Source organism: Phlebotomus papatasi, chromosome 1 (assembly GCF_024763615.1).
Source record: "Phlebotomus papatasi isolate M1 chromosome 1, Ppap_2.1, whole genome shotgun sequence".
Classification (NCBI taxonomy): domain Eukaryota; kingdom Metazoa; phylum Arthropoda; class Insecta; order Diptera; family Psychodidae; genus Phlebotomus; species Phlebotomus papatasi.
The window spans coordinates 27,048,036-27,060,845 of NC_077222.1; the positions used below are offsets into that span (position 1 = coordinate 27,048,036).

A 12,810-nucleotide genomic window follows, 5' to 3' on the forward strand; every position below is an offset into this window, starting at 1 on the left:
TAGAATGTCACAGAAGCCCAGGAAACTTTCCATATCATTCATTAAAGTGAGTTGACTTCGATACCCCAAGTAGGTGCGGAATCGCTCATTCCCTGGCCTTTCCGGGAGCCTTTCAAGGCATTTCTCGCTACATCTCTTTCGTAGAGATGATGCTCCTTTGTTTCTCCAGGCATTTGTCCAACCTAGTCATCACAAAAGCTAAAACTTCACGAAATTTCGTGAGAAAAACACCTGTCCAAAATAAGAATCATCACCTCACTGGTGAATGTCTTAAAAAATTTCCCATTTTTCACACGAAAAATATAATTCACAAGGCAAATCTCACTTCAGGTCAAATGTACAAATCACCATAAATGTGAATCAACACAATATTCAATGAATATTCAATAATATCACTCAAAAACAGCGAACAAACTTTGTTAGTACTTCACCAAAACTAAATAAGACTGAAGTAAGCCACGAAGTTCTGTCATATTTCTCGTAAGCAATTGCTCACACTGAATTTTCAACAAAGCAATTTCAACTCAAATCATATTCAAAATTTAACGTATTTAGTATCAAAATCTTCCAAAAAGAACAAATATTTAGATAGAATTCATTTTTCATCAAATATTGGAATAAAAATCCATCATTTTAATCAATTTATTTTTAGTGTCCAATGTTATCTTCAAAGTGTCCAAAATAAGAAACTGGACAAAATTATGAGCACTTACCCTAAATTGGCCATAAAAATATAAAAACTATTTCGTATATATTAGAATAGGAAAAAAATCATTAAACAAGATAACAAAAGGTAAGAAAAAAACAAAAGGAGTTCCTATCCAGAAATACGTGAATTTCTACAGCTCAACAACAAAATAGTGCTAAAGCTAATCCGAAAAATTCAATTGATAAAATTAAACTAAAAATTGCAGAAAAGTTTAATAAATTATGCTTATGGAAAATTGGGGTATTACTGAATATGGTGTAAGATTGAACACTGATACTTGGACTATGTCGAACATTTCTTCAGTGGACAAGCATCCCAATAGTACACTGAGAAAAAAACGGGGGTGCGATTAACTTTTTTTCCTCATAAATTTAACACTTTTTAGGTGTAAAAATATATCAATCTTTTTTAATGATAATTTTACACCTTTTTAAGGGTAAAATTAACATGAAAGGTAACTTTAACCCCTAATACACCTAAAAAGGGTAATATTTACACCGAATTTAGATCAATATTGCAGGGTAAAATTAACATTTCCGGAATGTTATTTTAACTTTTTCGGATTTCTCTAGTGTAGCTATGAATTGACACAGGTCTCGTCCTCTGCACTAAGAGAAATCCGAAAAAGTTAAAATAACATTCCGGAAATGTTAATTTCGGTGTAAATATTACCCTTTTTATGTGTATTAGGGGTTAAAGTAACCCTTTTTCATGTTAATTTTACCCTTAAAAAGGTGCAAATTAACATTAAAAAATGTTTATATTTTTACACCTAAATTTAAAGTTACACCTAATTTAAAAGTGAAGTTACGAGGAAAAAAATTAATCGCACCATCTTTTTTTTCAGTGTGCAGTCTAATCTCTAATTAAAAAATTGCAGTGTTCGGGGCTACCCCGTGTTGAGGGATGCCCCAGTTCCCCATATGACGATGATTTTATATCATTCAGAAAAATATGCTCCAGTGTTTGTCGGTTTTTTTATCTCCCCATTAACGACTTGTAAGTCAAAGGGTTAAAGACGTTAAAGATATCAATTTCGAATCTTCGTTGATTTCACCCCTTGTAAGGTTTGACCTAAGGCTTTGTTTTTATAACTGTTCATTTTATAAATTTTTGAATATGCCTTTCATTTTAGGATTTTTCTAAAGTCAAATTTAAAAAATAAATAAATTGTATTCTCGGTCTCTTTTCGGATAATATGGAGTCAAATTAGGAAATAGAGAAGTAGATAAAGGTCTATAGGGGGAGGTGGGGCTACTTTGAGGTGTGGGGCTACATTGATATATGATTTTTTTGCCTATTTCTAGATGAAGCTGATCCTTTCAAGTATTTTAGTTAGATTCACAATTGTTTTGTCTTTGTGATTTTCTCTTCTGTATCCCAACAATATTGACTTATACTCAAAATTTAACTATTGCTATAACTCAAATGTGACTATCGCTGAGCGAGATGCCCGACATGTTCACGATTTTTTTCACCCGAACCACACCTCGCAAAAATCTTTTAACTTTTCCACTATATAAGTTTTCTAAATAAAAAATCAGTTTTCCACAACACTCCAGACACTTGAGCGAGCTTATGAGGCACAATATTTTATTTTTCAGGACAAAAGATTTTTCGAGAATCATTTCACCAAATTTCCACATAATATTCTAATCGGCACTGTATTTTTTTGCACCACAAGACACTTCACTACTTGTAGAGGCTTCTCCCTATAAATTACACTATGATTTTATTAATAAAGCTCACGAAAACAATCACTACTTTGAGAATTAATTACATTGTAAAATATTTTGTCTGCCATTTCACAGCATTAGAAGTCACTGGAAATTTTCTAGTGAAACGATACTTCGCTCAAGACACGCCAGCTCTTAGTCGATCTGTTTTAGAACACAGCTCTTAATTCAAAGCATGACATGTTTAGGTTGATTCGGCTCTAAAAATATTCTTACAGTCAAGAGCTGTATTTTTGCAAATCCCATACAAAGTTAGAGTTGCTTTTTTCTGAGTGAATAGTAAGTTTAAGCACTTTAACATCCTTGAGTGCCCTTATGATCTCTAAACCATCCTTAAGTGGTAGAATTAAAGATAAGCTTACGAAAAGCAGGGATACAAAGTCATCCCCGGAGTGGGAAGTTTTTCGCATCTACGGCAACTAAAGAAACTGGAGGTCCCTCGATGTCTTCGCGGGGATATGTAGAATCGTTTGGATTGTGCAACTAAATTCAAAGTATTCACACTAAAAGTAGGGGAAACTGGGGCACCACCAAACACGGGGTACCACCAAACACTGCGATTTTTTAATATGTTATTCGACTTCAGAGGATAAGATCTATCAGAGAAATCCGAAAAGGTTAAAATAACATTCCGGAAATGTTAATTTTACCCTGCAGTATTGATCTAAATTCGGTGTAAATATTACCCTTAGGTGTATTGGGGGGGTTAAAGTTACCCTTTTCATGTTAATTTTATCCTTAAAAAGGTGTAAAATTAACATTAAAAAATGTTAATATATTTTTACACCAAAAAAATGTTAAAGTTATGAGGAAAAAAAGTTAATCGCACCCTCTTTTTTTCTCAGTGTAGGAATTTATAGGCACTATAGGGATGCTTGTCCACTGAAGAAATAGTCGAGATAGTCCAATAGAAGTTTAGAAATAAAAATTAGTGTTTGGTGGTACCCCGTGTTTGGTGGTGCTCTAGTTTCCCCTAGTGCCTCTTTTTTTCGGATTTTATACATTTCTTCTGGGTATTTCTCAAAAATAATGAACAAAAAATTGCTTTAGAGTTTAAATTTATACTAGGGTGAAAGGAACACCTATTGACACTTTAAGAACTCGTGCCAGGACCTATTGACACGCTACTCTGTACCATTTGGATATGAAATTTGAACATTTATTTGACTGCGGCAGCCTTTGAACATTTATTTTTTTCTCTTACTTCGTAAAACAAAAATTCAATTTTGTTAATCGAAGTTAATACAAAATAGTTAGTTGTATTGACTATAGTTTAGTTAGAAAATAGTTTTTTTGCTTTGGAAAATAATAGAAAAATTGAAATATTCAAAGGCTGCCGCATTCAAAAGCAGGCCACTTTCCCCTACATTAAATAAATTTCAACATTTTGATAAAACTGTCAATAGGGGTTCCCTGCCGAATAGGTGTTCATTCGACCCTATACATTTCAGTAAATGTCTGAATACACTCCCCCAGCCTTACCTCCTAGACGAATACTATCAACTTGAGTATAAAATATACTCTGAAAAACAGATTTTTCTGGGATTAGTGTGATTTACAAATTTAGCAAAATACATTCTTCTTATCAAAGGTGAAACAAATATCATGACCTAAAGTTTGAATAGGGGAAAAGCAATAATTCTCATAGCCAGATTATTAATTTTTGCACCACATCAATTTTCATTTCCCATTTGTCAATAAGCTGTAGCACTTTTAATATGGCAAGTCAATATGATTATTAAAAAAACACGTCTTTAATGCTAATATTGTAATTAATTTTATCCTATTGAAGATCAGACGCATATCAGGTGAAAACAGCGTGATTAGCGTGATGATATCCACGGAAGACACGCAATTGATGAAGAGTTTTTCATGGACAAAATCAAATGGACAGTTTTGTTTTTATTGTGTGACACTCTGGTATGTTGCTAAGCAACTGGCCTTTTATCACACAAACCAACCCATATAAACTTTATCACTGCATTGAGTTTTTGGTGGAGCGACATGAGAGTAAACACCTTCGTAATTTCACAGAATTGTCTCTCTTGTCTCTGTTTTGATTGTGGAATTTTTTTTTGGTGTGCCTTCCTTGTCTGGAGCATCGTTGGTAGTATAATACAGCTCTTCAATATTTCAGTAGATTTCCAAATATTGATCCAATTAAACAAGCGTTGGGTATATAAATTATTTTTTCCATGGGGATCAATTTGGAGTTCACTGTGCGCGGGAGATTTTTTGTTTGGAAAATTTGTCTTCTAGTGAAGGGCGAATTTTTTTGTGGATGACTAATTGTTGGGTCTGGTGAAAGGGCGCGTATTTTTCTTGTGGAGGGAAACTGCGTGGGGATTTAAATGTTGAAAATTGTTCAAAAACTATCAAGTTTTTCACCTTCTTCTACGTCATCTTCAATTTACAGTGTATATCGCAACGGTGGAGTAAATGCTGGTCGTCGTTGTGGGAACGAGACGCAAGCGCGAAATACAGTGACAGAGTCAGGCCACCAACACAAGTGTTCAGGAGGCCCAGGAGGTGGGAAATCGGTCGATTCATCGGCTTATCGGTTAGTAGGCAAAAATCTTTCATACAACATTCATCTCTCCTGCACCATTGACTCTTTCTCATCCACTAAAAGCAATCAATTTAAGTATTTTGTCTCCTTTAATTTCTCAAAGACGGTGTTTCTGTACCAGCATGAGTGACTACAAGAGTATTGATAGGGTTGGACAGTGGCCAACAGGTGCTGAAGATGGTTCTTATAATAATGGATCACTATCGGGCTACGAGAGGCTCAGGAATGGACGATACAATAAGGTATGCATACAGCCAAAAAAAATCACTTTCAATCGTCATCAAACTTTCTTTCACACCAATCTTTGCGGGAAGCGCTTTCAAAAAAATTCACCAAATTCACTGACATTTAAATCGTGGAATTTTACCAAGACTTCCCCTCAAAAAACCCAAAAATTTCTTGCATAAAGTGAATATGCAGTGTTGAAAATTTGTGTTATTGGGGCTTTTTTCTTTGCCATATCATTCTCAACAAAAGAATATTGTCTATCGATAGAATTAATTGTAGAGGTCATTTAAAAAGTGAAAATTAAGCACATAATCGAGTAGGGGAAGGAAGTTTATTATTGATTGCTTGAGTCATAGGGGAGAATGGGAAGAGAAATAACCATTTTTTTACGAACCGATTCCTTTCGCTTTTTTACGCTTTTTTTTAAACAAAAATATTTCTTCAATGGGCAGAGAAGTGGCAGAAAAACCCCTGAAAAGTGTTTGATGAAGTTGTTTGGTGAGATCGTAAAACTGTTTAGGAAGTGTGATGTAAATTAGTTAGAAAAATTTGCAATTAGATTTTCGGCTTTTCGTTTTCAAGCCTTGAACTTCTTCAAACGGTGCCTGCTCCGTGATCTTTACCTTATGATCACGATGAGGACTAGTGCATATCAGCTAAAAAATGCGTGAAAATTAATTATTGAAAAGAAATAAAAAATGACAACGCCAGACACAAACTAATGTACTCAACAGACTTATGACTTAAGTCGAGAGACGGCTTAACGTAATAATAATCAAAATAATGATTAGATTACATTTCCATTAGTTTCTGAATAAGACTGAATTTAGTCTTAATTATTACTTATAATTACTTTAAGACGTTTCTCAGCTTAAGTCGTAAGTGGGTCTAGCGCATAACTGTGTTATTACACTTGTACATTAAAATTTTAATATGATTCACATTAATTGTCACTGGTGAGAGTCCAAATGTGTAATTTGTGTGTTTAAATCATTTTATATTCAAAATTTGATCTATTTGTTGATAAAAAGGTAGACTTGGCCCGCAAAATTTGATATAAATTGATTTATAGCATTAATGCGAAAAATTAATGCGATTTTCTCTTTAATTTTTTAATGTGAAAAATATTTATGCTTTAGGTAAATTTAAACTTATTTTCGCAGGCCAAGACCTCTTTTTTATCAATAAATAGAAAAACCCCAAATATTAAGTGACCCAAAGACACAAATAACATATTTGAACGCTCACAAGCGACAATTAATGTGAATCACATTAAAATTTTAATATGCAAGTGTGATAACGCCGTAAGATTTAGATGAGGGATGCTTATGAGGAGCATAAGAAGCATATTCGATAGAATCGAAGCCCATTGTAATATTCAATTCAACTGATTTTAATTCAATTTAGTTAATCGAGTGCACATCGTCTGCCGCCGACTTTACAAACGACCTCCTTATACAGAAAAAAATTGTAAAAATGTTCGTAAATGTTTCTAAATTCCTATGGGGGAGTTACAAAATGCTCGTGAATCGTATAACCCACAAACAAGTTCGTAAAAGTTTGTACTTTTTTCACAAACATAGTTTGTAAAATGATCATTTGACGAGCATTTTTTGAACTTTTACAAACATTTGTTCATAAACACACAAAACATGTTCGTAAAAATTTGTCATTTGGTCGTAAATGTTCGTAAAATGTTCGACAGGAAAACAAACATTTACGAACAAATTACAAAATTTTACGAACATTTTTTGTGTGTTTACGAACATTTCCGAACAAATGTTTGTCAAAGTACAAAAAATGCTCGTCAAGTTACGTACAATGTTTGTGAAAAAGTACAAACTTTTACGAACATGTTTGTGGGCTATACGATTCAAGAGCAATTTGTAACTCCCCCATAGGAATTTACAATCATTTACAAACATTTTCACAAAATATTTTTTTTCTGTGTAAGGAGGTCGTTTGTAAAGTCGGCGGCAGACGATGTGCACTCGATTAACTAAATTCAATTAAAATCAGTTAAAATCCTTTTAGCGACTCCAATAGGGATAAGCGGTTGAAAATGAATGAATGAATGAATCCTTTTAGTTTAAATTTAAAAAAATAATCGGTGTAAAATTCAACTTTCACTTGAAAATGGACCAATCAATGGATTAGCAAAATTTAGAAGATTTAACTCTCGGATGCAAGATCAATTAATAAGATAGCCGAAAGATTTATTTTATAATTTCTTTGTAGTATATTAAAATAATTTGTCGTGTGCAGTGAAAGTATCACTTTTATTTAAAACGATAATCGTACTGATACTGAGTCAGAAAGTTGAAAATTAAATTTCTATTTTTTTATCCTATGAAATTTCTGCTAAATCAAGTCTAGAAAATTTAAAATCGTTTTTACTACGGTATATGATTCATATGAGTAACATAAAACTAATAAAATATTATATCAAACCGGACCATAAGCGAATTTGATATTAAGAGAAAGCACACTTTAGAGTTGTTTTTTTCGATTTTACTTCAAATTATAAAATTACTTGCACGCTGTAGAGAATTTTAATACCTTTTAAACGATATCAAATATTTGAAACACGATTAAATATTTTAAAAGAAAATTTGAAGATTTTCGATATAGACGAATTAATGTATAATATCGCCATTTTGGGGAGTCTAATGACCTCTACACACTAGAGAAATTTATGTCCATATTGAAGAAAATTGATTACGCTTGTGTCAAATATGGATATCAATTTCCTCAGTGTGTATAGACCATTGGACTTGTCGCCGCTTAGATCAGTAATTATCGTAACTTACTCGGCAAATATATCAATGATTGTCGAATACATTGTGTGATTTCCTATAAAGTTTTAGAATTTCTGATCTGGGGACGGGGTAAGTTACCACACGTATTTTTTTACTTCTTTTAGTACCTTTTAGAAAACAATTCAATATGTTCATTTATGAAGCTTCCTTACTACAATAACGAACTTATTGCGGAAAAATAATTTATCTACCAACTTAAACGTATAACCATCAGTCGGATAAATAACATGAATTTATTTTTTATTCAAATGAAAATCACTATATGCGACTGAGTGATCTATTTTTGAGCACACACTCTCATATCTTTTGGTACAATGTCACCAGATGATCGTGAATTGCATGGGAGAGAAACCTTCCTTCAAGTTCATTGACGATTGTGTGGGATTTTGGCGTGAAGTTTACGATCACAGGCAAGTGATTGACTTCATATGCCAAATGATGAGCAAATACATTAGAGACACTCTTTCAAGTGAGTGTACGTCACGATTCGCGCCGAATTACGTCTTCTCTTTGTACAGATGACTAAGGCAAAAATACGCATTGGAAAAGTGACTAAATTCCAGGTTTTCCTCCCATAAAAAAACATCAGATACAATCACTGAATTTCCTGTTTGAAGAAACGAACTTCTGGCTTTCGCTTTTTTTCTTTTGTTGAATGTTCAAAAAATAGTTTTTTTTTTTTTAATTTAATTTTACCTTGAATATTATGCTTTGTATGATGCAAAAATTGACGTAAATTTGTTCAACATGATTGTTTTTTTTTGGTTCCCTCTTGACTTCTTCGAGTTGAGAAGGAAAGTGAGTTGTTTACGGGATTTTAGCTACCTATTAAATAAAAAGAAAAATTACATCATTCAATGAAACAGTCTTTGGATCATTCACTTTACACGAATGATCATTCACAGGGAGAAAAGCCACAAAGTGTTATGAGGGGAATTTGATTCAATTCCTCAATCGCTTCAATCGAATTAATTATGTGATTTTGAGCAATTTGTGGGGCTTCTGACACAACGTCTTTGATTAATGTCGTCTTCCAATTTAACATCAACAAGAATGTGCTCTATGATACCATTTGTAGATGATACTGTGTGGGGTTAAAGTTACGAGGCTTCTATTGGAGCGGAAAAGAACGTAAGGAAAGGTTGAGAGAATACCTATATCATTTTTTCGCATAATTAATAAGCATGAGGTAATTATTGTTTCATTACAAAAGACAAGAAAATAACTATTAGATAAAATAAAGCGATAAATGTGTTTATTTTAAATTCAATTGCACTATGCAATTATTATTTTATGTTTACTTGTGCTTTTCTTATTGATTGCTTCCATTATTTTAATGTAAGCAAAGATTATCTAAGCCTAATCGAAGTGAATAATGATCGCGGTTGTAATCAATGCTAAGACAGCGATGGACACAAGGATTTAGATCTAAAAGAAAAAGACAAAAACTAAATCTAATTAGAAACTTCTTTATCAATTTTTTGGATCAGCAATTGTAATAACTTACTCGTTACCTAAATCAACAATTCGTGTACACAGAAAAAATATTTCGTAAAATCGTTGACTAAATTTTGTGCATGTGTACTGGGGACTTACGAATTGATCATGAATCGTATAAGGGCAGAATCACATTGACAGTAAAATGCTTGCCGTACCCTCACCGTATTTCGTTAATTTACGCATTTTCATTGCAATTCTTACGCAAATTCTCGATTACCGTATTACCTTATCTCATACTCGGTGGCACTAGGTGAAAATAATTTAAGAAAATTGAAGAAAATGAGATAAACGGTGAGCCAAAAAAAACTGTACGAGAAATTAATCATACAGTTTTTTTTTGCTTAATTGCAATTTTTTTATATTATTTTCACGTAGTGCCACCGAATATGAGATAAGGTAATACGGTAATGGAAAATTTGCGTAAGAATTGCAATGAAAATTCGTAAATTAACGAAATACGGTGTGCATTTTACTGTCAATGTGATTCTGCCCTAACTCGTAAACAAGTTCGTAAAAGTTTGTACTTTTCACAAACATTGTTCGTAACATGATCACTTGACGAACATCTTTTTATCCTTTTACTAATATTTGTTCGTGCATTTTTGTTTGCCTGGCAAAATCTTATGAACACATGACAAAATTTTACAACATTTTTAGCGTGTTTACAAACAATTACGAACAAATTTTTGTAAAGAAACAAGAATGCTCGTCAAGTGATCATGTTACAAACAATGTTTATAAAAAAAAGTACAAACTTTTATGAACTTGTCAGTGGTTTTTATGATTTTTAAAAGCATTTTGTAAGTCCTTAGTAGGAATTTACGAGCCATTTATGAATTTTTTTTCTGTGTATAGGCTACGTGTTTCCATAGTGCTATAAGAATTGCTGATATAGGTTATGAAAATGTTACGATAATTGCTGATCCAAGTGACGAATAATCAATATGAACACCTTCAGCGCCTCTGGTGTTGGTTTTACAAAGTTCTTGAGTTTTAAAGAATTGTAATACAGTTAAAGACCTTTAACTTTCTGATTTCGAAAAGTAAAATCGGTTCAGTAGAACCTATGATATAATTATTTAAATACCAAAAAGTGGAAAGATCGTTTTGCCTAAATTACGGGCGCAAAGATATTAAATTCAAAAATATAATTTCGTCGAAAAACCTGGCTTAATATATTCCAGTATTTCCACACCAATTGAATTCCCATACAGGATTAATATCCAGGTAAATGTCCATAAAGTGGTTAATATGGGAATACTTTTCCGCTATAAAAAAAATTGCAAATTTCTCTTTGTACCCCGGAGACTGTGAAAGATTAAAAACTGGGGAGAAAGGAAGTGATACATAGAGAAGCATACAATGTTGATTAAAGCTAATTTCCTATGCGATTAGCTGCCAATGGAAATTCCTGAGAAGAGTTGAGGCAAAAAAAAGAAAAACATTGCGATTAGAATTGCAATTGACATTAATTTAACATTCATCAATTGTTGAATATTTTATGAGACGACGTAACATTTTGTCGAGTTCTTTCACACATTCACTGATGGTTGTGTTATGACCTATTTCGTCAGTTGATAGGCGATTAGTAACCTCTCAGCAAAAATGTCTCAAATGATTTTTCACTTTGCGGGAAAGCATCGGACTTGAACCTCTTTTTTTGTAGTGCTCGTATGTTGTCTCAATTTTTTTTACTGGGCATTTATAAAACAATATGAGTTACTACAGAGAGTTAAGAAACACGTGAGTCTGTCTGGGAGGACTTTTTTTTCATGTTGCTTATGACGCAAAATATGTCAAGTTTATTATAGAAAAGTCTCTTGAACTCAGTCTTTCTCTCGTGATCATTTTGTCATGCAGCTGGAGGACAATTTGAGTGACATTGAATGACATACAACTGTCTTTATAAATGTGGGATTGTTTCATTTAAAATCTCTTTTAATCAGGTGATCTCTTTGGCCACAGTTCGATCACAGGTGTGTTTCTAAGCATCAATTGAATAATGTTGATCTCACAATTAATTAATAAAAAATATGACGAACATAAACATTGGTTTAGTACATGTACTAAACCAATTTAAAATGCATTGTAGACAGAGAGATTAAACTAGAGGCATTCAGAGAAGTGTGTGGAAATTTCACGCTTGTATCATTTCAGTTGAATCAGTAGACACTAGAAATTTTTTTGTTTATTTTCCATTTAATTAAATTTGTACTAAATATTTTTAAGTAGCTAAGAGCTAAATGAAAGGAATAAGATGTTTCAGTACATTTTAAATTCAATTCGCAAAAGAGTTTCAAAAAATTAAACTGTGTGTAACTGCCCTACACTCTTACGATTTTTTTTAAAATATTTTTGGATATCTTTACTATTTGGATAGCTGAATTTTTTTGATTTTCATTTTTTCCTTGCTGAGATCTTAAAAGATTTCGGATTTGAAACAATTTTAAATTCATTTGAAGTATCTTTGAATTTTAGAAAAAAATGATCCTGATCATTGTCTTATTTGTTGTTGTTTAGATAATAATCCTTGTGCTAAACCGATAACTATCCTTACTCTTCCAAGAAAACTTTTCATCAAGAGCATTTCTTATGGCTCCGGCACACCTTTTAGATCGGTAAAATTTAATGAAATCAAAATTCTCGTACCTTACTTTCTCAAAAGATTTGCATAAGTCTATCCTACTCTTTCGGCCCCAAATTGGACTGAACTAAATTTAATTTGGTGTGATGTTCAAAAGAAGAAGAAGAGTGCAAAAGAGTAGGACAGACATATGCAAAACTTTTAAGAAAAAAAAAGGATGTGAATTTTGATTTTATGAAATTTTTCTGATCTAAAAGGTTTGCCGGAGCCATTAAAATCAAAATTCACTACTCTTTCTTTCTCAAACGCTTTACATCAATCTGTCTATCATTCCATTCTTAAACTTCAATTGATCTAAATTAAATTTGGTGTGATATCCAAATGAAGAAGAAGAAGAACTAGAGCTTAAAGAGTACACTCAGTCCAGGCATTATGAACTTCAGGATTATGCACCTGATGAGATTATGCAAATAGAATTATGCAAATTTGCCTACTTTTGGGAGTCAATTTATGAAATGATTTTTGAAATACTCCTGATTGTATACTATTTTGTAACGCGGGAAATCTGAAGACATTTGCTTATGTTTCAGTATAAAACTTTAATTGCTTTAGTAAGGCAAATTTTTTAAATATTTTAACCATTTATTGAAGAACTCTGGCCAAAA

At 32.5% G+C, this 12,810-nt stretch overlaps 1 protein-coding gene across 6 annotated transcripts in view; it reads left to right on the forward strand.

Moving 5' to 3' along the window:
- The window catches only part of LOC129799524 (NADP-dependent malic enzyme), a 150,910-nt gene that overhangs the window by 121,756 nt on the left and 16,344 nt on the right, over window positions 1-12,810 (forward strand). For 5 of the 6 annotated variants that reach the window (XM_055843484.1, XM_055843485.1, XM_055843482.1 and 2 more), the window contains exons 2-3: window positions 4,862-5,005; window positions 5,118-5,256. In XM_055843484.1, coding sequence (XP_055699459.1) covers window positions 5,137-5,256 — 120 coding nt within the window. In that variant the 5' untranslated portion in view covers window positions 4,862-5,005; window positions 5,118-5,136. Of the gene's footprint in view, window positions 1-4,543; window positions 4,621-4,861; window positions 5,006-5,117; window positions 5,257-12,810 lie in introns of those variants that run through there. The other variant, XM_055843483.1, reaches the window with a different exon arrangement.